The sequence below is a fragment of the Boleophthalmus pectinirostris genome, unplaced genomic scaffold (genome assembly GCF_026225935.1).
Source record: "Boleophthalmus pectinirostris isolate CB_2022bp ecotype Guang Dong unplaced genomic scaffold, ASM2622593v1 HiC_scaffold_14, whole genome shotgun sequence".
NCBI classification, from domain to species: domain Eukaryota; kingdom Metazoa; phylum Chordata; class Actinopteri; order Gobiiformes; family Gobiidae; genus Boleophthalmus; species Boleophthalmus pectinirostris.
In genome coordinates this window covers 19,774,609-19,801,082 of record NW_026571047.1, presented here as the reverse complement: position 1 = coordinate 19,801,082, position 26,474 = coordinate 19,774,609, and the positions used below count along the sequence as shown (strand labels likewise).

General features: G+C 37.4%; 1 protein-coding gene across 1 annotated transcript in view; it reads right to left on the bottom strand.

Annotated features, from left to right (window-relative positions):
* The window catches only part of LOC110154346 (ankyrin-3-like), an 82,356-nt gene extending 57,871 nt beyond the window's left edge, over positions 1 to 24,485 (bottom strand). Inside the window, exons 1-14 of the mRNA XM_055150022.1 lie at positions 24,433 to 24,485; positions 17,463 to 17,564; positions 16,683 to 16,781; positions 16,322 to 16,420; positions 14,732 to 14,830; positions 10,030 to 10,215; positions 9,220 to 9,243; positions 7,724 to 7,822; positions 6,812 to 6,910; positions 6,602 to 6,700; positions 5,348 to 5,545; positions 3,398 to 3,496; positions 3,062 to 3,160; positions 1,692 to 1,790 (exon numbers count right to left, since the gene is read on the bottom strand). Of these exons, the coding sequence (XP_055005997.1) occupies positions 1,692 to 1,790; positions 3,062 to 3,160; positions 3,398 to 3,496; positions 5,348 to 5,545; positions 6,602 to 6,700; positions 6,812 to 6,910; positions 7,724 to 7,822; positions 9,220 to 9,243; positions 10,030 to 10,215; positions 14,732 to 14,830; positions 16,322 to 16,420; positions 16,683 to 16,781; positions 17,463 to 17,564; positions 24,433 to 24,468 (1,437 nt within the window). The 5' untranslated portion in view covers positions 24,469 to 24,485. The remainder of the gene's footprint in view (positions 1 to 1,691; positions 1,791 to 3,061; positions 3,161 to 3,397; positions 3,497 to 5,347; positions 5,546 to 6,601; positions 6,701 to 6,811; positions 6,911 to 7,723; positions 7,823 to 9,219; positions 9,244 to 10,029; positions 10,216 to 14,731; positions 14,831 to 16,321; positions 16,421 to 16,682; positions 16,782 to 17,462; positions 17,565 to 24,432) is intronic.
* Between the last annotated feature and the right edge of the window lie 1,989 nt (positions 24,486 to 26,474).

Sequence of the window (26,474 nt, the reverse complement as noted above, 5' to 3'; positions counted from 1 at the left end):
AGTAACTCTTTATTATTAGTCTGTCTATATCTCCAAAGCCCAAAATGCTCTCTTTCACCTTGTGATGTCATGAAGTAGTAATTTTCACGTTAACAGCTCCTTTTTCCTTTAGTTCAGTAGAGACTGGCAATTCCCAGGTTGAAAGTATGGAGTTTAAAACACATTGGAGCACTTCCTGTATTGCCTATTTTTGTTTTTGAGAGAAAAACTCAACCTAAATATGCAGGGTTTGTGTGTTAAACATGTGTGAATGAAACAAAACACAACTCCAGGTATGTCTGTGATGAGGAAACAACATTATAACATAGATCAGAAAATAGCCTAATGTGAGCCCTTTAACAATAATAGTGAAACAAATTTATGCCACTGATACAATAACAATAAAGTAAGATAAGAAAATGTACACAAAATAAATATTGCGCCTCAAAATATATAGTTTCTTATATTGAATGATAAGTCAACATAGTTCTACCATGACAGGTCTCATTTTAGCATGACCATTTTTCCTGATAATGTCCATTCATTCTTTGTAATACATTCACAGTTTATCTTCTTTAACATATACATTACATATAGGAGGGCTGACAGTTAGAGATACACAATGACAGACAACCATTAAAGGGGCAGTTTAGAGCCATCCTTTGTCCTAAACAAGCCTGACCTGGGCAGTGGGAGGAGACTGGAGGACCTCAAGTGACCCATGCCATGATAACACAGAGAAGATAGAACCCACAACCTCTTTAAGTCCTAACTCCTACTTAAAGGTATTACATATATTGACTACCATAAGCTTTTAGCCATGTTATAACATTCATAATTGTCAAAAACATACCTGGAGTTGTGTTTTGTTTCATTCACACATGTTTGAGTAACTCTTTATTATTAGTCTGTCTACATCTCCAAAGCTCAAAAGACACCTTGTGATGCCATGTACCTTTTACCCTTTGTTAGAAATGGGCAATTCTGGGGCTGAAATTAACTTTCTGTAGTACCCCAGGACATCATGTTGTATTTGAGAGAAGAATTCAGCCTAAATACGCAGGGTTTGTGTGTTAAACATGCGTGACTGAAACCAAACAAAACTCTAGGTAAGTTTTTGATGAGGAAAAAACATTATAACATAGATCAGAAAATAGCGTAATATGGGCCTTTCAATCTAGTTGTATAAGCTAGTACCAGCTAATTTATGGAACAGATGAAAGGTTGCTAGCTATAAACACAAAGAACATTAGTGTCAACATAATGGCGCTACCACTCAACCAGGGGCATTTTCAAACCCAAAGTTTTGCATAAACAAAAACCTTATGACTCCCACTCGCTAGAGAATGGTTACCCAAATGCATGCACTTTAAATAATAAAAATATGGCTGTGGAATACATTTTAATACCAATTATTATTAAAAGAAGATGCACAAAACTGAGAAACATAACTACGGTAATTTCTAAATAAACTGTAACTATGATACAATTGAGTATTTCAACAAAACATTCAAAAATAAGTTGTAATTTTGTGTTTGGAGTTTCATGGTTATTTTAATTGAGTCTTTTTAAAGGTGCAGTACGTAACTTTTCTGCTTGTCTCCATGGAGATGTTGTTGCTTTCCTGGAATGTTTCACAGTATGTTTTACTGGTGTTTTATGGCAATCATTTTTACCACAATCGAGCAGCTCCAATGCACACTATATTTTACCTTAGCTTTCGCATCCACTCTGGCTCCATTCTGCAGCAGATACCTCACCACATTGGACTGTCCCGCTCGCGCTGCCATGTGGAGGGCTGTCTCTCCTCTCTGCAAAAATCACAAATGCCACAAAAAGACTTCAGTTATTCCCAAAAAACTTCCTGGTTCTACATTCCCAATAAATCCAAAGGTCTCAAAAAGATCCAGCAATGAATGGAAACTTATTGAAAGACAAAAGTGTATTGTTCTTCCCACTCAGTACACTCTGACGTACAGTGTCCCAGGATAGGAAAAGCAGGATACCCCCTCTAGCCCTGCCCCCTGTTTAAACCATAATGACGTCCCATAGGCTGAGTTACCACGGAAACCTGGCCACAGAAGCAGTGTGGGCGAGCAAATAGTTGGGGTAGGAGAGATAGGGCTCTGTCTTTCCCCTTTCCACACTACACTGTGTTTTGTTTATAGACTGCTGGCTACTGCTGGCCAAGTGCTGTTATTATCGGAATATCTCTTTGCTCAGGCACTGTATTACATTTGTCATACATTTGTAATTCAGTTATTTAAAGTGGGACTGACCACCTAAACCCCGCCCACAACCACATTTCAATTAGAGCTGCTAAACTGGGCAGTACTTGGAGGACTAAAGAAAAGAGTGAATGGAGAGGAGGGGCGGGGTCTGGGGGTGTAAGGAACAGTGTGATTGGTCTGTCAGGTATCCACACTTCAAAAGGTGTTTGTAATCAGAAACACCTGGATGTAATCAGGGAAGTGCTGTGTGATGTCACCAAGTACTTAAAACTGCAGCGCCCACAGGAACAAGGACACACTCATTTTTATATGTTTTTGAACAGAAAGCTGCAAATCTGTTTTCACTAAAATCACCAAAAATCCACTAGGAACAATAGACAACGTTATTAAAACACCATTTACACAGTTCAATAGCAAAAAATTATTTAATCCCACAATAAATCATTATCAAATTCTCATGGCACATTATAGACGTGGCTAGGAACATTTACCCATTAGAGAAAACTAACTTATTCTAAACTGCGTACTAACACATCACATACATTTCAGTACATTTTCATGAACGTCTAAATATTAAATTAAACATATGCAGATGATCCCATAGATAATTTGTTTTTTACAAAGAATATTTTGCCTGAAATTATTGTGACCCTTCAAATTTCAATTTTGAATCAGTTGCAATCTGATGAATCCTTGTGTAAAAAATGCTTTAATTATTATTGGGTTATCATGAAACTGTGACAAATGAATGTATGATTTATTCAAAACATTACGTATCTACCGGGCCTTTGGACTCCCACAGGATCTTGTGCAACACGACTGACTGTTATTGAAAAGGGAGAAGCACTCACCACGTTGCTTGTGTTTGGTGACGCCCCGTGGTTTATCAACTGATGAACAATGTTGTCATGTCCCATAAAGGCAGCCACGTGGATGGGAGTGAGACCAGACTGTGGAAAGAACAAAAAAATCTAAAGGCTACAGTATCTCAAAAACAGGGCAAAATCTAATAGCTTAGCATAATGTAATTTGAATTGGGTATCTTTAACTTAATCAATATTTTTGTGATATTGTAGTAAGCTGCACTATCAAACACGTGGACCAGGAAAATGTGTGTGTGTGTTTGTGTGTATGTTATGAGAATAAACCAATGTTAGGCTTCCAAAACGCATGTGAATGTTCTGTACCTCAGTGACTGCCTGTATAGATGCGCCATGTTTCAGGAGCAGCTCCATCACTTTGACTCTGTTCTTCTTACAAGCAATGTGCAGAGGCGTGAACCCATTCTGAACAATAACACAGAGAAAAAAATCGGTTAAAAAGTGTCATGGATGTCAACAAAAGGCGTAAGAAAACTCCACCTACTTGTGCACCGAGGAAGGAAATTTGAGCAGTGCAATGATCAAAACAAGTTAAGGTTTCAGTGTAAAAACATGAAGAGCACTTTCTGGACTACCACCTCATGACATAATGCAGTGGGAACATGTATTTCAGATGGTGAGAACTAGACAGTATAAAAACATGTGTGAATGAAACAAATCACAACTCCAGATGTGTATAATGAAGACACAACACTGAACAGTTAAGCACAATACAGCGACTTAATTAAAACAAAACAATCCCATGTTTCCATAAACTGCAGTAGTGGCACTGGTTCCAGAAAGTGCTTGGAAAATACCCTCTAAAATCCAAGTTTTTTTCTTAGAAACCAGACGAGCACGTGTGGGAACAATTGAGTCAACCATGAACTGAAAAAAGCATTGCACCACTCAAATACACAGTCAACCCACGCACAACACAAGCTGCTCCAGCCTCTCTCTCTCTCCTCCTCCTACTCTTTCTTTCTATCTCCATCCCTTCCTCTCCTCTCTCTGTCTCCTTTTCGATCTTTTTCTCTCCCTCTCTCTCTTTCTCTTTGAGGTTTCTAGCTTAATCCTATGACTTCATTTCCTTGTAGTTTTTTTTTCTTCTTTTTGCTTTCTAGTTTTCAAGTCCCAGAGCTGTGACCACACCCATATGTCTTATATTACAGTAGACTGATTTTTAACTGAGCATAAAACACAGTCTGGGTCTACGATAAAAAGTATAGGTTCACAATGGTTTAAGAATAACCTTGGATATAAAATAAGTAGAGTAAAAACTTAAAGCTACTGTACCAGATTTTTACTGCTTTTAAAACATGGAAAAGGCAACTGCAGTGTCATTCCTCACTCACTGAACATTGTAATTATTCACCACAATGAGTTTAAAAGTACGACTTTCCAAGGCCAGATTGGAGTTTACAGTACCATTTTCAGTAATGCTAACCACAACTAGCATGCTAATGGCGCACTTTTTCCATCAATCCATCCATTTTCTTCCGCTTATCCGGGGCTGGGTCATGGGAGGCGCATTTCTTCTTAGAAGATAATACACTTCATAATTAAACGCAGACACCAGACACCAGACAGCACACAGCGATCTCACTGCTACCTTAAGAGCTGCTTATATAATATATCTGTACTGGGGTAAAACAATATTTGCTCAGATACACAGACCAAAATTAGGTACAGCCACTTTAATTAAATAAAGTAAAACTGGACAATAGGGATGGGACAAGATCCAGTGTGTTTACATCAGGGGTCTCCAACCTGTAGCCAGTAACTCTCCACTCCCTTCCAAGTAACTCACCCAGGAATTTCTGAATTATATGTATTGTGCTGAATAACTCAAGTTTGATTGATTAAATGTCTATTTCTTTTGTAACTGTATCATTTTTATTCCTAATTTTGTGCACTGATAACTGAATAATGGATTATGTTTTATAGACATTTAATTGTACCTCATCTTTGTCTTATCATGGCTCTTATATTTACAAAAGTTCTGGCGACCGCTAAAATTAGTAGCTCTTTGGCATTTTCATTTTACAAAAGTAGCTCACAGAAGGAAAAGGTTGGAAACCCCTGATTTACATTTTGATTTGACAAAAAAGGGTTACGTGTTGGTGAGTTATATCTCTCATATCTTCCAAAAAACAGTACTAGAATGGACCTAATCTCATATCTTATCCTAAATTATGTCTTGTCCCATCCCAAATGAAAATGTTTGACAAAAATATGATTAGCATATATACAGTAGGTGTTATCTTGTGTCCTCACCAGTGCTTTGGCGTTGGGGTTGGCCTTCTTGTCCACGATCACCTTGGCGACCTTGTAGTGTCCACAGTGAGCGGCGACGTGCAGAGCTGTGAGATAATCATTTGTCACGTCGTCCACTGGGACCTCGTGATGCAGCAGCAGCTGGACACAGTTCAGGTGGTCGCCCTGTGTGGCCATGTGCAGAGGGGACAGTCCGTTCTGAAAGGAAAGATGAGGAAAGGAAGATTAATGGGGTATTTAGGGCAGTAATGGGAGTGTACTTCTATATAGGTGGGACCGGGAGATATACTGACAATTGTTATGGAGATATACTGTATCGTCTATAGCAGGGGTGTCAAACTCATTTTGGTCCGGGGGCGGGCCGTATCCAACCTACTTTGATCCCAAAGGGGCCGGATTAGAAAACTCATGGCATATAAACCCCAAAAATAACAATAAATTCAAATATTTGTTCAGAGAAACGCAAATCTATTACAGAAATCTTTTTTAATTGATGAACTCTTTCTTATTATAATATTATAATATTATGAACAACCTGAAACTTTAAGAAAAATTCAATTTCAACATTTAAAATATTTTAGTAGAAAATCACCCAAGGGCCACATTAAAGGTCTTGGAGGGCTGGATCTGGCCCCCGGGCCTTATGTTTGACACCTGTGGTCTATAGCAAGGCACGACAAGGCAAGTTTTGCATAGCACAATTAATGCACAAAGTAATTCAAAGGGCTTTCAAAGACATTCAAATCACAATACAAACTAATGAAAATGTAAATAATCATCATAAAATTAACTGAAAAAGAGAAAGGTGTGGAATAAAAACCTTTCAGTCATATGCACAGCTAAACAGAACTGTTTTGAGGCTGGACTTAAACATAGTCAGACTAGAGGCCTGTCTCACATGTTCCAGGTTTTAGCATGTAAGATAATATTTATTACCAGAGCTACATACACTACATTTTGAGAAAGATAGTTACAGTTATAGTTACACCTTAGTTGTATCATCGAACATCATGTTTTAAAAATATATTTTTTATTATTCTGAACCTTTAACTTGTTTATAAAATGTGTAGGAAAAAATTAGACTATATAGGCCATTGTTATTTCTGAGTGGTGTGGTTTAAAATTTTTTATATAATAAAAGAAAGAGGACAGTGTATTTCTAGTAGAATTTCTTAAAATACATAGTCATACTTTTACAATATTAATTATGTGATTTGTATTAATTTATATATTCTATGTGTATGTGACAAATACCTTCGTTTTGGAGAGGATTGGAGCTCCTCTGTCCAGCAGCATCTCCACCACCTGCTCATGTCCGCTCCTGGCCCCACAGTGCAGCGGAGTCAGACCATCCTACAAAATATGATACAACAGACAAATCAACACACATTGGCCATCATAATTTCCAACAGATATAAAGTTGGATGAATTTGATTAATTAAATTATTTCTGGTTAATAAGTACCTTGGTCCGTGCATCTATTTTGGCCCCTCGCTCCAGCAGCAGACGCACCATGTTTGCGTTCCCACGTTTGGAAGCTACGTGCAGCGGAGTTATGTCATTCTGGAGAAAATCAGAATGATCATCTCACAATTAAAACCAACAACACTGCATCTGTTTTCACTATTTCCCTTGGACCAAAAGATACAAACACAATTGAGAATTTAATTGCGATGCATGAATGTACTGAGGAAAAGACAGAGGAAACAGTGGCTTTAAAATATCACATAGAACCAATTATCAAATTTACAGTTGAAAGCTAATGAGACAAATGGCTCAATACCCCCCTCTAGAGGAATCTGCAGTATCCAGCGGTATATTTGAATAAATGGCTGAAATATGTATATATATTTTTAAATGCAGTGGAGAGTTTTTTTTTTAACTTACAATTACTTATTGCCACAGAATACTAAGAGATTTTAGTATTTAGTCCATTCACACTTGCACAATCACTACATCAAAACTGGGACTTGACCCAGAAGTAAACCAAGACTAAACCAGGACCAGACCAGGACAGGACCAAACCAAATCTATATTATGGCTTAAACTGGGCCCAACCAGAACCAAGCCTGGACAACTGTGAATGAACCCTAAAATATAAGTGCCATTTTTCTCATATATAGTTCAATACTATTAGTCCAAATAAAAAGTATTTGAGAACTCAGAAGAAACCAATAACTTTACAAATGCAATTGGGTGATATATGAGAGTAAAAGTATTTAGTTACACTTTCTTCCTGGTGTCGTATGTGTGGCAGAGTGGCACAGACAGCTGCGGGACAACCCATCATGGGACACAACATTCCTGCACTCAGCCCCGCCCCCTGAAGTATATGAGTATTTGAGCACGTGTTTTGAAGTACTTTGGTGTACATACCCTCGCCTTGAAGTCCACAGCTGCTCCTCTGTTCAGTAATAATGTGGCCACGTTGATGTTGCCATAGTGTGCGGCAATGTGCAGGGGGGTAAAACCACTCTGACAAACACAAAATAAAAGAGAGAGAGGAAAAAGGAAGATATTTTAGAGGAGAGGAGAACGGGTTTAAACTGGTTCATAATGAGCCACTGCACAAAGCATCATGGGACATTATGGAGCAGTTTGGATGAACACAGCGGTAGATAAAAGCAGGACAGTGGAGCGCAGCAGACCAGGGCTAAGCAGTGGTCAAGCATGCTTTAGGACTAAGTCATAAAAATGTACTGTGTGGTTCTGTGGCAGCTGCAAGCAAAGTGTCATACAGATAGTGTCCAACAAGGGTCTAGTAGTCAATTATATTAAAGGTGCACTATGTCACTTTTCTTTTTGAGGGTTCATTATTTGCTTGTCTCCATGGAGCTCCTATTGCTTTGTCTGGAATGCTCCACTCTATGGTATTAAACTTGTCTACCTTGTATTTCATCATTTACAAGTGAGCAGGGCCTCTTCACAGCTCTGACGTCTAACTTCTCCATGGAGATAAGTTTAATGCCATATTGTGGAACATTCCAGACAAAGAAATAGGAGCCTTCTGTCATTGAGAACTTTAGAGTCAAAAGTGTTCCTGTCAAGTGAAAAGTAGCATCAAGAAGAACATATCTGAACAGGTCCAGATCAGTGGGGGATTGACTTTCAGCTGACAGGAAACAGGGCACCCATCAACATAATAATAAAAAACACATGCAGGTGTGCACAGTGCATGCATTTGTCAGGTTAAAAAAAAAAGTAAAAAAACGTAAAAAGAAATTAAAAACGGGACTTTTAACTTGTTTGAGCCACATGTCGAATCTATACAAGTAAAGAAATACTTACAATATAATATCAACAATAAATAAAAGACAGTGATATTTGAGATTCATTGATTACTTTCTATAAATAATTGTATTTATGTACGAATGGACCAGGTTCATGTTGAAAATATAATCTACTAGATCTATCAGATCACTAGTAGATCATTGTACAGAATGGAAATGTGTGTAAATGTCCAAAATATTAGATTTTAATGTTGAGTCAAAATGATCAATCAAAGGACAGTTATTTTTGATTGATATAAATGAATGACAGATTGTTTTTAGCTCATTTTCAATATATATTTCAAGAACATGACATATCTAAGTTAGTTCTACAGTCAAAATATAAATAAGCCATTTTGAAATTCTATGTTATGTCTATGTTTCAAGTCAAGTTACATTTATGCGTGTGCCCAAGAAGCAAGACACTGGAAGCAGCCAAGTCACAAAGCTGCAGATTCAAAACAGGCACAGAGTGAGTCGCCAATAGCAGTCAAATTATTCATGCCAGAGAGCATAAAGCGCACGGCAGCAACAGGCAGAAGACTTCAGCCTGAAATGTGACAATGAACGAGAGGAGAGAGAGAGAGAGCAGTGGAAATGTACCTCTGTAGTCCTATTCACCATCATCTATAGGGATTTAAAATAGGGAAAGATTGGGCAGGTCATAGAGAGGAGAGGAGGAGGGACAGGAGGGAGAATGGGGTGGTTAGTGCACCACAAAACACACCAAAGACACCATGTTTGCACCAAGCTGTAGATGGATATGAATGACTTTATGTGGAACAATTCAATGATCGCATCGTTTCCCATTAATTGAGGAGACTATGGTGGCCCCACATAGTTTAATTTTTGCCACTATAGTCTTAAATAGTAATATGGTGATAGAAATGATCCTTAATATGGCTGAATGATTGGGAAACATTTAATTGTGATTTCTCATACAAGTACTGTAATTAGATTTGCAATTTGTTTTAATAATATGATTCTGTTCATTGTTCACATTTTAAATGTCCAAAAATAATTCACTAAGACTGAAATATGAACTGACAAACTAATACAAGAATCAAATTTCAGAACATGTACACATCTAAACTACAGGGTCAGTAGTATTTATGCAGACTGAGAAAGGATATTTGTGAAGGAAATTATGTGATTTTTGATTTGATGGCAATTAATCTTGCAGCCCTAATACTTAAAGCTTGTGGTATTATCATAAATATTGAGAAGTAGCTATATTCATATTTTGATCAGTAGAGGCAAGTGACTTTTTTTAATGTATTAAAATGTGTTAAATAAAAGGATTCAGAAATCACTTGTTTGTGCCACCATAGTCTCAGTATAAACCTGTGGGAAACACTATATTTTATCAGGTAAGATTTTCCCAGTTGCATTGTGGGAACTGTAGACCTGTACCTTGGACTCAACATCTGCATTGTGGTCGTTTTGAAGCAGGAGCGCAGCAGCTTTCGTGTCGTCTTTGCGTGCAGCGATGTGCAAAGCAGGGAGCCGGACTTTTCCTTTTGTGTCGTTTTCCAACAACAGAGACACCACCTGGTCATGGCCCTGCTGCAGAGCCACAGCCAGGGGAGTGAAGCCATCCTGAGAGAGAAAGAAGAGAGAGGATTTTAAATGTACAAGGAAGAACACTATTTTAGCATTTGTGAGGTTAATAATATGACAATAATGTATGAAAAATGTATGAATGCTTAAACTATATTTAGTACACTACAGCAGTACAACAACATTAGTACAAAGTTAATGGTATGGTAATATGGTGTATTATAAGTAGCAGACAGACACAGTAACACAGAAATAAGTTTCAGCTTGTACTTTGTGGTTTAGTCATAAGAATTAGCTAGGAATAAACAAGTTAAAAAGCTATCCTGTATAATCAAGTGATTTATGGTCACGTGTGCTTAAATAAATAATCTCTGTCAATTAGAAGTACAAAATATAATTAGGATTACTTCTTATAATACATTTGTAATTATAAGAGAGAACATAAGAGTTAAGATACTAGCCTACATGTGGCGTCTGAAGCTAATTAGCATTTAGCCTTAGCATTTAGCATACCAGTCTCTTACTTCTTAAAAAAAAAGTCTTCATATAATAATGGTATATAATAAGAGATGTTATTGTAATTACCTTATATAAAAATCCAGGTATTTTAGTAAAGCTCACATGCACCTTTAGACTGAATTACTGAAACTCTTGGCTAATTAAGTGTTTGCTAACTAACGAGGAAGGAGGGGCAGAATTTGACTAAACTATGAATGTGATGAGCTACTTTTGCAGCAAAGTCTTTGGGATGTAAATAGAAATTAAAAAATAATTAAGAAATATACCTTTGAGCTGGATGTGAAAATAGAAATATAAGTGGATCAACAATAATAATAAAAAAAAAAAAGGCTATTTTATTGCTATGTCAATGTCAATATTAAATCAAGGTCTGCAGAGTCTGCAGATTTAAGCTTTCAAACAAGGCTGTCAACACCTGTCCAGTTTTAGTATTAATTTGATTTAGGCTGATACTTTTATAGGGTGAGTTTGTCTTTAGTTTGTCCTTGAGCATCCAAAAATCTCTCCACCACATCAGACCTGCATCACTATTCCCTCTCTCCTCGTCCCTCTCTCACCTCCTCCTTCCAGATGCTTCCTTCTTGTGCCCTTTCTTCCTTGCCCGCTGTTTGCTTTCTTGTCTCGCTCACTTCCCCTGAGTCCTAGCTCTCTCTCCCTCCTCCCTCTGCACTTGAGCCCATCATTGGATCAATAATGCAAGCAGAGAAATGTATATCCATTCATATGTTTGCGTTAAATTATTCATGCCCCGCAATTTCAGTAAGCTATGATGGACTGAGCTTTTATGCATAGACTTGGAAACTAGTACTAGTATACTGGAAATTAAATCTGTTTTTTATATATGCTCATGATGTGTCAGGGATAATGAGGTACTGCATTTTGGAAAGAATATGTCTTGAATTATTTGAACAAAGTAGCGATAATATTGATCATAGTAGTAGTAGCAGTAATCAGAGTAGACCACTTAGTATTACTATTAGTTGTTTTTTAATCAAAAATAAGGAGAAATACTTTTACTATAGTTCAAAATAGGGGAACCTTTCATGGACAAGGTAATGTGACTTTCCTTAAAGGTACACTACGCAACTTTTCTGATGGAGGGTCCATCACCTGCTTGTTTCCATGGAGATGTGTATTTCTTTGCTTGGAATGTTCCATGGTATGATGTTAAACATATCCATCTAGTACTTAATGCATAACAGGTGTTTGTATCGCTCAAAAACACTGTTGGGCAAGTTACTTGAAAACTGTAATGTGTTATTTATGACTTGTTACTGTCATTTCAAAATAATTTGTTACATTACAGTATTACTGTATTTAAAATGTAAAATATTGCATGACTATTTCGGCACTTTAAGTTACTCTCACCAAAATAACAATCAGCAAGCGAAGATGCCAGACTTCAGCGCCGTATATAGACTGAACCAGGACTAAACTAGAACTGAACCAGGTCTAAACCAGGACTAAACCAGGTCTAAACCAGGACTAAACCAGGTCTAAACCAGGATTAAACCAGGTCTAAACCAGGACTAAACAAGGACTAAACCAGGTCTAAACCAGAACTGAACCAGAACTGAACCAGGACTAAACCAGGTCTAAACCAGGACTAAACCAGGTCTAAACCAGGACTAAACCAAGTCTAAACCAAGACTAAACCAGTTCTAAACCAGGACCAATCTTGGACTAGGACTTGGAATCTAGGACCGCCCCTGAGAGAACCCTGAGCCCGTGGAGCAGGGTGTCCGCAAAGCACGATCGGGCGCCAGCTGCGATTAACCCCGTCCTTTCACCCACGGTCACCCGACGGTCTACGTGGGTGCACCTCTGGGCCCGTCCAGACACTCAGAACTGTAACGATGGCATTTCACTGCTGCTGATATCGCGGTGATTTTAGTGAATTTGTATGAATAAAAACAAAAAATCCACCACTTCAATCCCGGTTCAAAAGTATTGTAACACATGTCACTGACATTTGTATTGAGTAAAATATTAGAATTTTTTCCTGTAATGCCTTACATTACTGTGTTACAGCAAAAAGCATCGCATTACAGTAAGTCATTACTTTTATAACACATTACTCTCAACAGTGCTCAAAAATACATTCATGTCTTTATGAATAGGGACGACTCTCCGCAGATCTGAATTGTAATGTAGCGTAGTGCTGTAACTTGCGTGACATTGTGATACTGTTGATCATTGTTGACAAAGCAATAATATTTCCATGGAGACAAACAGATGGCGGACTCTCCACTAGGAATGTTACAGCCTATTCTAGATTCTTAGGATGTTTTTTGTAGTCTTATTGTAAACTGTTAATCGCTCTGCCAACGGTCCTAATTTTTCATCATTCTGGATATGCCTGGTTTATTGCTTAATTGACTCCCAGTTGTGTTTCTTTTTGTGGCTCTGAGTGACTTCTAACACAGAAAATAAAGATCTTTCTGGAGAGAAGTTTGTCATTGTCACTTTTGTTGCAGCAGCGGTTGTTGGCAGTTGGCCGCTACTACCGCAGAACCATCAATCACCCTGACACAAGAGACTATACATCTACAGCCAAGGCTAAATACTCACAAATAACCATGGTCTGTATTTATTATGCTGTATTTCCTTCTGACAAAAGATCTACATTACGGTCTGGATTGGGGTAAGCTGCATTCAATTGGCCATCAGTAATATACAAAAGGATACGCATGGAGGAACTAACCAGAGATCCAGATATGGAAAACAAAAATGTAGGCTATACAAATTAAAATACTGACACCTCAATATGATATTACACATTTTTTCAGACAAATTCTTAACTGTCTACAACTAAACTATAACATTGGGAACCACATTTCATGAACTACTATTACTACTACTACTACTACTACACTTACTGCACATACAACTTCAACTACTCCTTGATTACTACTATCAGAACCATAACTGCCACTAATGCCTACCTATTACTACTACCGCTACTGCTGCTACTACTACTATTACAATGACTACTACTACTACTGCTGCTGCAGCTACTGCTGCTGCTGCTACTACTACTACTACTACGACTACTACTGCTGCTGCTGCTGCTGCTACTACTAGTGCTACTACTACTACTACTACTACTGCTGCTGCTACTACTACTACTAAACATACTGCTGCCCTTGATTCTACACTTTGACAAATATTCCTACCAGAGGTGGGGACTTGCAAGTCGTGACTTGGACTTGAGTCAGACTTGAGTCACTATTTTTAGGACTTGACACTTGACTTAATAAAATGGACTAAGACTTGGGACTCGGCTTGGACTTAAAGGTCAGTGACTTGGGACTTGATTCAGACTTGAGGCCTGTAACTTGAAAGACTTGAGAAGAACTTTTAAATCTGAATTTGTTTTATTCTGGCTGTAATGATTCACTCCAAGATTTTGTGAAAACATTTAAAAAGGAACGATTTACATTTCTTCGACTCTTATATACTCTATAAATACTCATATAAAAATATACTATGATTTTTTTTAAGTACAGTTCATTTAAAATTCATATAAATTGCAGAAATCTAAGCTACATTTGGCATTGTGGTTTAAAGACTTGAAATGACTTGAAGCTCAAAGCAGACAACTTGGACTTGACTTGGACTTATGGGCCAGTGACTCGATACTCGACTTGGACTTGTCTGTATTTGACTTGGAACTTGACTCGGACTTGAGGTCAAAGACTTGAGACTTACTTGAGACTTGCAAAACAATGACTTTGTCCCACCTATGACTCTTACTACTACAACGACAACTAGTACTATCCCAAACAGATATTACAACTACTATGAATGCTAGAACTACTACTGTACTACCACTGTCTTCTGAACATTTTTCTGTATTTCTTCCAGTCAGCTCCAATAGTGTACACTCCTTAGTAATTACAGGGAGGACAGTGGTCGCGGCTGATGGCAGGTTGAGGTGTAGCGTGCCATTAGCTTCTGTTATGAGCTGTGACTGTGGGTAAACAAACATTATGGAGTGCACCGCGATGTCTGGGGTTACCAGTATGTTTTGTACCTCAGTGGCAATGCTCTGACTGGAACCGTTGTCCAAAAGAAACTGCACCACATCCAGATGGTTCTCCTGCGCTGCCATGTACAAAGGAGTGAAGCCATTCTGGGGAAGAAAGTGGAAGAAATGCATTCATTAGTACTAGGGATGTAATAATATCCAAATCTCACGGTACGATATTTATTGCGATATTTTGAAGAGGCTGATATAATTGTAAATGGGACAGTTTTCTGCTTTTAAAATACCTTGAACAAGATTTTGGTGTGAAATATTTCCGTCATAAACATATTTCTTCATGTTGTTTGCACTGAAATTAATCATGGGATATGTAGTTCCCGATGTTCAGAAGCTGTTGCTACTATAAAACCATGCATTTAAGCAAAGAAACTTGTGATTCGATATACTGTGACAGTCCATGATATTATAGTGAGACTTTTGACGATACGATATTACAATATTTCGGTTATTGTTACATCCGTAATTAGTAAAATTATAGTCTAGAAGGTTGTTATTGTATGGCACCTATGCATGATTTAGCAAATAGAGGACAGGTCTAGCAAAACATAACTGGTGGATTTAGTGTACAATAATTCAACAAAACTAATGCATTGTTATTAACGGATCAAAATAGAGCCAGGAAGCTACCTAAAGAGCTTTACAGTGCATTATTTATTCACTCCATACTTGGTTTGGCTTCCAGTATTTCACTACTTTACTGGTAATTTTGCTTTCCTCAGCAGTCTTTAGAGATCAATCTGTAATTTCAAAAAGATTAATGAGCCAAAAATTGTGAGTTTCAGGCATTAGCACCAACTATGATTTTATTTAAAGTTTTTTAAATCAATATAATCAGTATACCATGTAAAAAATATGTTGAATAAGTGTTAATTTGGTCTTGTACATGTTTTAAAAGCAACTGTATAAGCTGCGACAAAGGATAACGACCTGTTTTATTGTATTTCATCATTTCTTTTTTACTTTAGTGTAATATTTTACAGATACATCTATCAGATCATATAATATAAATAAAGAGTTTTTTTTCCTATGAGTTGGCTCCAGTTGCCATGGTGATAGGGTGGTTGCTGACGGTGAAAGTGGGACAATGCTGACGCTGCACTTTCACTGTAGCAGAGACAGCAGGCGCTAATGCACTCACACACTTTCACACACACAACCACACATACACACATGCACACACACACACACAGCAGAGCGAGAGTAGTGTCTATAGTGTAGTAAAAGTACTGCAAAATAATATTCATACTTCTCCAACCAATTTGAGCTAACAGGTAGACATAACTATATTTTGTGGGACTATATTTTGTGGACAATATAAATATAAATATAAATATAATTTACCAGAAGTGACCTAATAATGATACCTAATTTGATTCTGGTTTTGGCTAATGCATCTCTATGGAAGGTTTGCCTACTTTCAATAAAAATGGCTGTTTACCCCCAAAATCTTAGTTTACAAACATATGACTTCTATATCTACAACCATGGCACTATAACAGACAAATAAAATTTTTGGATAATAATATTTCAAAATGTAAATACTGAAGATAACTTAATAACATTTAGCATATACTGTACCTGTGATTGTGCATTGACATTGGCCCCGTGAGTAACTAGCTCCTTCACAACGTCTGTCTGCCCTGCGAGCGATGCTATGTGTAGAGCTGTGTTCCCTTTCTGCAACAAAAAATACACAATAGTACAATCGCATGAGTATAAAATGGGTATTTTTGCAGTGTTTTCACATTCATTCACTTAAAACTTTAACACATTCAAAGATAAGCTTTAGTCCCTTTCTGTAAGATTGCAAAAATATTGTCTGACTATTGATATCAGGATACCCCCAAGAAATACTGAGCAATTTTTGTTATCTCCAACCCCAAATAACTGGTAGGCCTATTAAGCACTATTATCCCTTGAGTAAATATTTGATTCAAACCTTTGTGGCTGCATCCACATTGGCCCCGTGTTTGATGAGTTCAGACACAACTTCAACATGGCCCTCCTTCGACGCGAGGTGCAGAGCATTAAGGCCGTTCTACACAACAAATAAACATGTCAAAATCACAACACTAGAGCTGCAGCTAACTAACCTTACAAAGCAAGATGGATTCTCGTGATATTTGTGAGTTCACAAACGCACGAGAATCCATTTTGGGCTCCGTGGGTGCAACAGGGCCCGACAGGTGGCGGATGACCAATCACAGAGCAGCATTACAGTTTGTGTGGAAGCCAAATAATCAAAACGAACATGGCAACACCAACAGATGTACTTCAGCTTATTTTAGCTTCAACACAGACCATTTTATTTGTGAAAAACGTGCACAGGTAACAAAGGTAAGTGATTTGTGCATTTGTGGACTGGGAAGATGTCTGTGATTTTCTTTCAACTGGATTTAACTGAGGTTTGATTTTTTGGCTTGTTCCGCTGTTGTGGCACTTCAACTGATCAGATAGTCGCTAGGATATTCAGCGTTTTCCAAATGCTTGAAGCGAGAGCCATCCCAGGTGTAGAACAAATAAATGAAAATCACAAATTGCACACAAGAAAAGATTCATGTGTGTTGTAGAGTTCAGATAACAATTAAATGTTTTAAAGTACAATTACCTTTATTTTTTTTATAGCCGACTAGTCATCATTAGCGGATTAATACTATTTATACAAAACCATGATGTTTTGGTACAACATTCTCATAAAAGTGGTGGAGAGGAGGCCTACCTGATTGCAGATGTTGATGTCCACTCCATTTTTCAGATAATCCAGAGCCTTTTCTAGATTACCAGCCCGAGCTGCTCGAAGGTAACATGCATTTACATCCGTCTGAAAAACAGCAGAAAAAGAGACATCTTTAGTCATTTTAAGGTACCAGCAGGTTCCCATCTCTGACAGTTTGCTGGATGTCTCTCCTCACTCTTCAGTCCTTACACACTTGCATCTGCCAATAAAACCTATGGGCCAAATCTTAGAAATAAAGTTTCAACAATATCCACTGTTCAATCTGTGAAAATAATGCCGATATTGGGGACACAAAACACAACATATAGTTCAAGGGTAATAGATGCTTCTAAAAAGTCATCATAGCCAATTTACTTCACACAAAACCAAATAGAAAGCTTCTGGTACAATCATACTCTTATCTGGCACTCAATATTTCATTAAAACACTCTTTAGTGATGGAAAGAATACTATGAAAATGCATTTAGTTACAGAATACTGAATACCTGCATTAAAATGTATTTTGTAATGCATTCTGATACATGGGCCAATCAGAGTACTGTATTCTAAATACTTAGAATACTTTTACATCGAGTTGCATTTAAATTATTGTGTGAAGATGCAACGTAGTATTAGTAACAGTTTATATTTGTTTCACAGTTTTTAATGCATTTCCCAACGCAAATAGAAGATGGTAAAATCACACATGTACTCAGCGGTTGTTTTTCTCATTGATTATGTGCACTTTTAATCCTAAATTACATGATCAAATACCTAGTGTATCAAATACTCTAATGTATTCCTTAGATTTTAGAAAAGTAACCGTATGAATACCACCAAATAAAGAAGTAACTGTACTTGAATACAGTTCGTCAAAATAAGTATTCTGAAAAGGTATTCTCTGTGCATGTATCCAGTTACTTCCTAACACTGACACTCTTAAAACTCCACACCCATTTTGTCTTTATTTGCGATATCTGAACCAACAGAGACAAATAAACAATATAAGGTGCAAACTTCCTTGTACTGGTGCCAACTGCCTACAAGAGCTTTTTCAACATGTCTTGATTTAAAACCGCCTGGAGCTCGCCAAATCCAAACGCCTACAAAAAGATTAGCTATTTCTGTTAGAAGCCTGGGTGCTAGTGTTTTAAAATGCAGATATGCCATGACACCTCTGAGCCGACGCATCAAGACCCAGTGAAAGATGGAGAGATTTGATGAAAGAATTGGCTTGATCTTTGCCTGTTAAAACTGTTCAAATTGTTGGGTGTGGCTCAGCGCGGGGGACAGTTAAATGCAGGATGTTTAGAGTTTGTGCTTTAGGGACATAATGAGATGGAATCAGAGAAGTGTTGAAATGTTACAAAATACAGACTAAAGAGTGAGAGGAGGAGGCCTGGGAAAAAATAAACAGTCTCTAAGAAAATAGTGATGTCTAGACTAGGCCTGTCATTACTATATTGATTTATCGGTCAATATATAATAGCTGGAACAATAGATTTTGGAGAATATTTATCATGTGTACTTTTTTCTTTGTAATAGTGGGGGGATTTTTGCCATTTTATGTAATAACGTACCGATTTGAGCTGTAGAAAGTAGAATAAATAACTTGGCTTGAAGGCTTTTTAATGATACACTGTCAATTTAAAAATTGGTTTGAGGGCATTATCTTACTTTGTGTCACTGGCAGATAAGGTATGTTCAATATCAGCATTTATCGCAATATTTCTCTGTAGCGATATATCATGATTAAAAATGTGTTACTGTGACAGGCCTAGTCTAGACCAATGACTTATTAACTTTTGTCACGTCATACTAGAGGTGGGAGATGTACTGAAAAATTGATACTATTGCAATTTCTCATTTTGGAGGTATGCAGAATTTGGATATACAACTTACTGTCAAAAAAAACAAACAAACAAACAAACAAAAAACAAAACTAAAAACTAAAACATTTTAATCTAATCAAGAAATGGAATTCTTTATTCTGAGAAAAAATGCAATTATTGTTTTTTTTCTCATATCACCCAGCTCTCTCTTTTATAAATGTCATGATGTAAAAAAGTATATATGTCAAAGGTATTAAATTTTTGTCAATATCACACCCCTACAACACTAACCTGAGTCATCAGCCGGTTTCACTTTGTGAAAACCATCTGACCTCGCAGCATTAGGATTCATTTGCTCAACGGTAGGTGGGCACTTTTTTTTAATTTTACCAATCGCTGCTATTTGGTCATGGTGTATATAATGCGCCGCTAACATGGCTAACTGGTATATTAAGCTTTTCCCAAATCCCATAGTTAGAAGGTCTTTACCCCTGATAAAATTCACCAAACATTTTCTTTGTTCTGGTTTTAAATCCTCAATCTCGAGAATCGTTGCCAACACAGAATGTATGGCGCTTCACTGATTGGCTGGTGCCCGAACTCACACTTCCGGGGTTTTTGCAAACCGTCTACTGCAACACACAACCACAAAAAACTATCTCTATTTAAGATATAAAACTTCAGTGAGCCAAAATTTCAATCCAGATCAAAAAGTTCTTCCAATCTAGCAATGCCCATATACTGACAAACACAAGTTCAGTACAAAATACAAGACATACAAAGTACTATCATTATAATGAATTAGAATCAAATTATTAAGAAAATGTGTTAGTGATTTCTTTGTAATAACAGTACAATATGTCTTAAATAATGTACCAAAACTATGGCTTCGCTACAGGCAAAAACAACATGACGGGATGTAAGCATTCCACTCTGATCTCCACATGTTTTTCTGTCCATAAATGTTTAATAAAACTACAACATCTAAACACATCTTATCTTGTATGTAGCTCTATATTCCTGTATTAATTGCCTCATATTCTGTAAAGCATGTTTTGGGAGTAAAAACAACATTTGTCATTATGAAGTTTGTTGAGGTTATGACTTTAAAGCGCCCTGTCCCTGCCCCTGTATTCCCAGTGGCCCCCTGCACATCCGCTGATCCCAGTGTTAGAGGCTGCTGACAACATAGACATGTTCAGTTTGTGTTTGTGGAGATGGACCAGATAAGAGCCATTATAAAGTCTATTCACAGCCTGGGAATCAGCTCAGCCTTCAGTTTAAACTCTAATCTGTCTTCTATAACTGTGTCAACAACAAGTAACACAAAGAAACATGTTGAACTTTTGAAAAAAATATTAGTTGCCATTGTTTAGAATTTCATAATAAACAACACCTCACGGACGATTAAAACATACCTCCAACCAACGGCATTTCTCTCCAACGCCACCCCATTTTTCCTTTTTGTTCAAGGCCATATGCACAAGGGATCATTGATAGAAACACACTCTGCATTCAGTCCTTGTTTGGTTGTTTACAGGGTTCCCAGTAGCCTGGAAAGTCTTGAATTTGATCAAATATTTAATCCCAACTGCATCCATTATTTTATATTCTCTGGTTTGAAATGTAATATTTCTGGGTCATTAGAGTAGTGTATCACAATAGTGTCAGCTCTTGCTTCAAACACAAATTCATGCTTTACTAAATTAAAGTTTTACTATGTTATTTTTCCTGCTTGTCTCCATGAAACTGTTACAGTATGAGCTGTATCTGTCTTGTACTCAGATAGATATGTTTACTGTCAAACTGTGGAACATTTCCTGGCAAGAAATAACATCTCCATGGAGACAAGCAAGACGTGCACAAGAAAATATATTGTGCACCTTTGAAGTGTGAATTATTATCGTGATTTACTTGAGTCCAGTGGGTTTAGTTTAGTCTGACACTTGCACATAGACCACATTCAAACTGGGACTAAATTGGGACTAAATTCATATCTAATTCTGGACTAGATCAGGCCTAAACCAGGACTAGAACAGGACCAAACTAGGTCTATCTATCAGGTCTAAACTGGGTTTAAACTAGGACCCAATGAGAAGTGTAAACGCACCCTTAAACCATGAATAAAGCAATAAAATGTAATGTATTTTATAATGTAATTGATATTACCAAGATTTCTGTGTGATTCTGTGTTGATTCTATACGTGCCCAGCAGCATGTCGGCGACAGCAGCCTTCATCAGGCAGGAATGTTTTGTTATCACAGTTCTTCAATGGACCAGAGGAGACACAAGGACACTGTCCACTGTCACTATGTTACACTTACAGCAGGCTCTGCTCTGCTCTGACTCCAGCTAAAGCGCACATTAGATCACCACAGGGAAAAACAAACTGTGCTTTAAAAAAAAAAAAACTACTTTTCTACTAGATGAAAGTTTAGTTTTGCTAAATTTGTTTCTGAACATGATAAAACTGTTAAACTATTTTAATTTTGTTATGAAACTGGATCTTTTACAAAAATCAAATTAAACAGAGACAGTGACACATTTTGTAGTGTTTTATAGTAAAGGAAATACATAGAAAATATTGCAAATTCAGGTCTATTCAACAAAGCATAGGCCTACATAAAAGCAGAGCAGAGAAACACTTTATTAATTACGGGAGAAATTATAAAACATAAGACATCATGAAGTTTTTTTCTTGAAACAACAAATCTGAAACTCCTACATGAAGCAGTAGGGACTTACTTGTTACATTAAATGCCCATAAGGTCCCTTTTTTACTATACCAATTTCACAAAAGTAAATGCAGTTACTTAATTTGAAACATGTATATGACATAATTCAGATGGCAAATTCAACACAACCCTCGGCCTGTCATGATAACTACTATATCAACTTATCGTTCAGTGTTTTCAGTATATGAACGCTGGAACACTGTATTTTGGGGATCAATATCATGTTCTTGTATACAATTTCTTAGTGAAAGTTGGGACATTTGGAGTATATTTGTGGTAATACAATAGGATTTGAGTTGTAAAAGGTTGAATAAGTGACTTCTATGGCTACTTATTGGTTCATTCTGTTATTTATTTGTTGCAGCACAGACCTTTTAATGATACAGTCTATTTTAGAATGGTTAACTGGGATTATCTTGCATTATTGTTATTGTGTCAGTTGGATAAAGTAGTGTCAATATTATAATTTATCTCAGTCGCAATATACTGTATCATGCTTGCAAATTTGTTATCATGCCAGAACTACACAACCATTGAACAAATGACACACATATTTATGTTCTTGTAACTTTCTAATTTTTGACCAAAACAAAAATGTTAACAACTAAAGTGTGCAATAATAACTCCACCGTAACACGTGCTTAACTGTAGCAGGCTGGTGCCATTTTGGTGTCACTTTATTTATCCCGCTCAGAAATGTGAGGAATGCTACAGAGGCTCACTTTCCAGTGTAGGACAGGAGCACCCCTGCCACCAATCAGGAGCATGCCTGCCACCAATCACAGCTGAGGACGCTCTACATGCCATATGCAGGCAGCAGAGTGGTTTAAGCTTTTGTAATTAGAATACAATGGGATGCTAAACTAATTCAAATCTGCACAATTAACAGCTTATATACTGTAGTGTAATTGCTGTCATTATATCATCAATATATTTACATTCAAAGCTAGAGAAAAAGAGAAAAAAAAGAGAGAAAAAATGCAATTATTGTTTTTTTCTCTTATCACCCAGCTCTCTCTTTAATAAATGTCATGATGTAAAAAATATATATATGCCACAGTATACATTTTTATCAATAGCACACGCACCCCTACAACACTAGCCCGATTCATCAGCCAGTTTCACTTTGTGGAAACCATTTGACCTTGCAGCATTAAGATTCGTTCTGTTGACAGTAGGCGGGTACTTTTTTATTTAACCAATCGCTGCTATTTGGTGGTGATGTATGTAATGCACCGCTAACAGGGCTAAGTTGTATATTTAAGCTTTTCCCAAATCCCATAGGAAAAGGGCAATAATGTCTTTCACCCTTGATAAAATTCAGCAAACATTCTCTTTCTCTCTCTTTAAATCCTCGATCTCAAGAATCTTTGCGAACAAAGAATATATGACTCTTTGCTGATTGGCTGGTGCCCGAACTCGCACTTCCAGGGTTTTTGCGAACCGTCTAGTATATTCTAATTCCTGACCTAGTCACTGGAGAGAAATTAAACTGAGCGGAGGCACTAGGGGGCGCCAGCCTGGCTAATATTTCCCATGCACTATGTAAACCATATTTTTAAAAGTGCTACTACGATTATTCTTACAAAAAAGCCTTAATTACCTTGTGTCTTTCTTTTAGATAACTTTTTAAATGTATTTCAGTCAACATCAGATAAACAAGATGATACTGCAACATTAAAAGGTCACATAGTCCACATATTATAGACAGGTTCACCCGTATTTTATATTTTAACGAATCCACCAGGCTGTTTCTTCAACACTCCCATTCATTCAAAACAAATATGTAGTCAAATTTAAATATGCCGTAAAAATATAAGTACTAGGGTTTGTTAATACAGAAGAGTACCTCATGTTTCTCTTATCATATTCAGTGTTTTGATCTGTTGTTGTGTTGTGTAGGGACCAACTCGGTGCCAGTCATATGAACTGCTGCATACTGCATTGTGTAATGTATACCCCATCAGCACAAGCCTTAGCAATGACAGTCTGAATCAAAAATGCAAAAAACTGCTAAGATCAAGTCTTATTTCATTAGTAGTAGTGATAAATTACAACCTTTTCATTCACATTAACAGATATTTTGCTGCTTTAATTTGCATAGTTGGAGCCTGCACCACTTGCCAAGGTCAGGTCCCTGTATTGACCACAGTGCAACACAAAACTCTGAGAAACTACTGCAATACAACAAATACAAACCTATAAGCATTAAAACTTCTATAATAGCCATTTAAATGCGTGACAGATCTCCATAGATTCATGCACTTTCACACTGCAGCAAAGTGGTGCAGGACAGAGCTTGCCCCCTATGGCTACAACATCACTCAGAAAGTAGTAACATCCCATTGCTTGCTGTAATAAACATCACACGGTGTCTCTCTGCTAATGTAACGAACGAGACTTACTTCGGCCAAATAGTCGGCTGCCTCCTCGACTGCCATGTCTCCCTCAAAGCACTGCAGTTCCCAAGAAGTGTGAAATCTGAGCAGTCAATTACTACAGCTAGCCCAGGACGCTATAGGGGAGGGCATGGGACGGGGGACAGTGGATAGAGAGAGAGAGAGAGAGAGAGAGAGAGGTGCAGAGGGAGGTTGAGTTAGAGACACGAGGGGTGCTGGGTTTGGGCTGGTCCGAAGAGTGAAAGCAAAGGGTTAAATGCTAAAGTGTACATAGAAGTGGAAGAGAGGACAAGAGATAGGGGCATTATGTCACGGCTAAAAATACCTGGCGTTTGGCTGCGAGTGAGAAAGTCCAGAGAAGGGAGGGAGGGAGGAGGGAGGAGAGAGGAGGAGGAGGGAGGAGAGAGGGGGAAAGGGGAGAGTTTCCGGCAAGTTAATCTCGAACCGAGTCTCTGCGGGACGGCTATGGGATCACAGGGTACAATGCAAAACAGCAAAGCACATGCAGACACTCTTGAAATTAAATCCTGTTCTTTTATGAAGGAGAACTCATTAATTCTAAGAAAGTATTGTGTAGCATTTATGCAAAGAAAAAATAACATAAGGAAAATAATCTGTGATATGAAAATAAGTGTTAAACGAGATGAAACCTTGTAACTACTGGGTTATTACTTCTTCAAAACTACACAACCCGCAAAAGTCTATAGCAACAGTTAGTGCTGCAAGTGAATCTGAATAAAATATATTACGTTGTTGTTGTTGCTTCAGTATCAGTATTGGTTACATTAGTATATTAGTTTCAGTAGTGATTATCTGGGTATGATTTTTTTTTTTTTTCTAGTAGGGCATAAAATAAATTGACTAAGACTAGACCTTTACTTAAAAATCTTGAAACCTGAAAATCCTATATGATTAATGTAGGGTTTTTGGCATATACCCTGCACAGTGGACAATTGCAGTGCTGACACACATGCATGCACCACTGTAACATAAGAAGGGCAGACTGTTTCCACTTACTGTCAGTCATCTTGAGAATCCAACCTACAGCCTTCCTGCTATGTGGCCAAAACACTCCAAGCACTGAGATTAATGAATATAGAGCAACTACTAATGCAATAATGTAAACAGGTAAACAAGGCCACATAGGAAGCTTGTAAGAACTGGCAGAAGGTACAACTGACCTGGATTAATTAAAGGGATTGAGGTCATTACATTACTGGCATGTTTCTAACTTAACGTATACAACACAAATTGGACTCAGATGAGAGATACAGATTCATTACTGACCAAAAATATGAATAATGTGTTCCCCAGCAGAAAATGGAAAACCTCAATAATGATTCCACTTAAAATGCTTTGAAATACAGCAGTGTAAATGTTGATCACTCCTGCTTTATAAACCATGTTATTTTTTTATTCTGCTAAGAGCTGCTATGATTTGTCTATTGATACTTTGCATCTAATGTCATGAACATTATCTAGAGACATGATTCTAACTGTAGGCACTGCTCTGTCTGAGGTTTAGTTAGACTATAATCTGAGTTTTATTTAATTAGTTTTATTACACAATCTGACCATAAAGAATTTAGTTGGAACTAAGGATGGGCAGGATTAGTCAACTAATCGGTAACTAATCATTAAGAATTTTGTTAATTATGTTCATTTTTAATCGACAAACTGATTGTACGTTGCTGTGCATAGTGTAGTGTAAGGAGACGAGGACACTGGAGTTGCGGATTCACAGTCTCACATTTGGGCTCTGGCTCCTCTTTGGAGATCACTGTACCACTCACTGAGTGTGTTTACATGCACATCAGTGTCCCGGTTTTGTCAGGGTGCATGTATACACAGTATCCCGGTTAGTGCAACATAAAGAACTGCACTAAACCTGCACACGTCTGATCTCTGAAAACATGAACCATCTCCAGCATAACATACACACACAGAACAGACTCACCATCATCATCAACATCCCTCTGTCACAGAAAGAACACTCATACTCCACTGAGTCGTGTCCTTCAGTCTGACAGAAGCTGAACCACATCAGA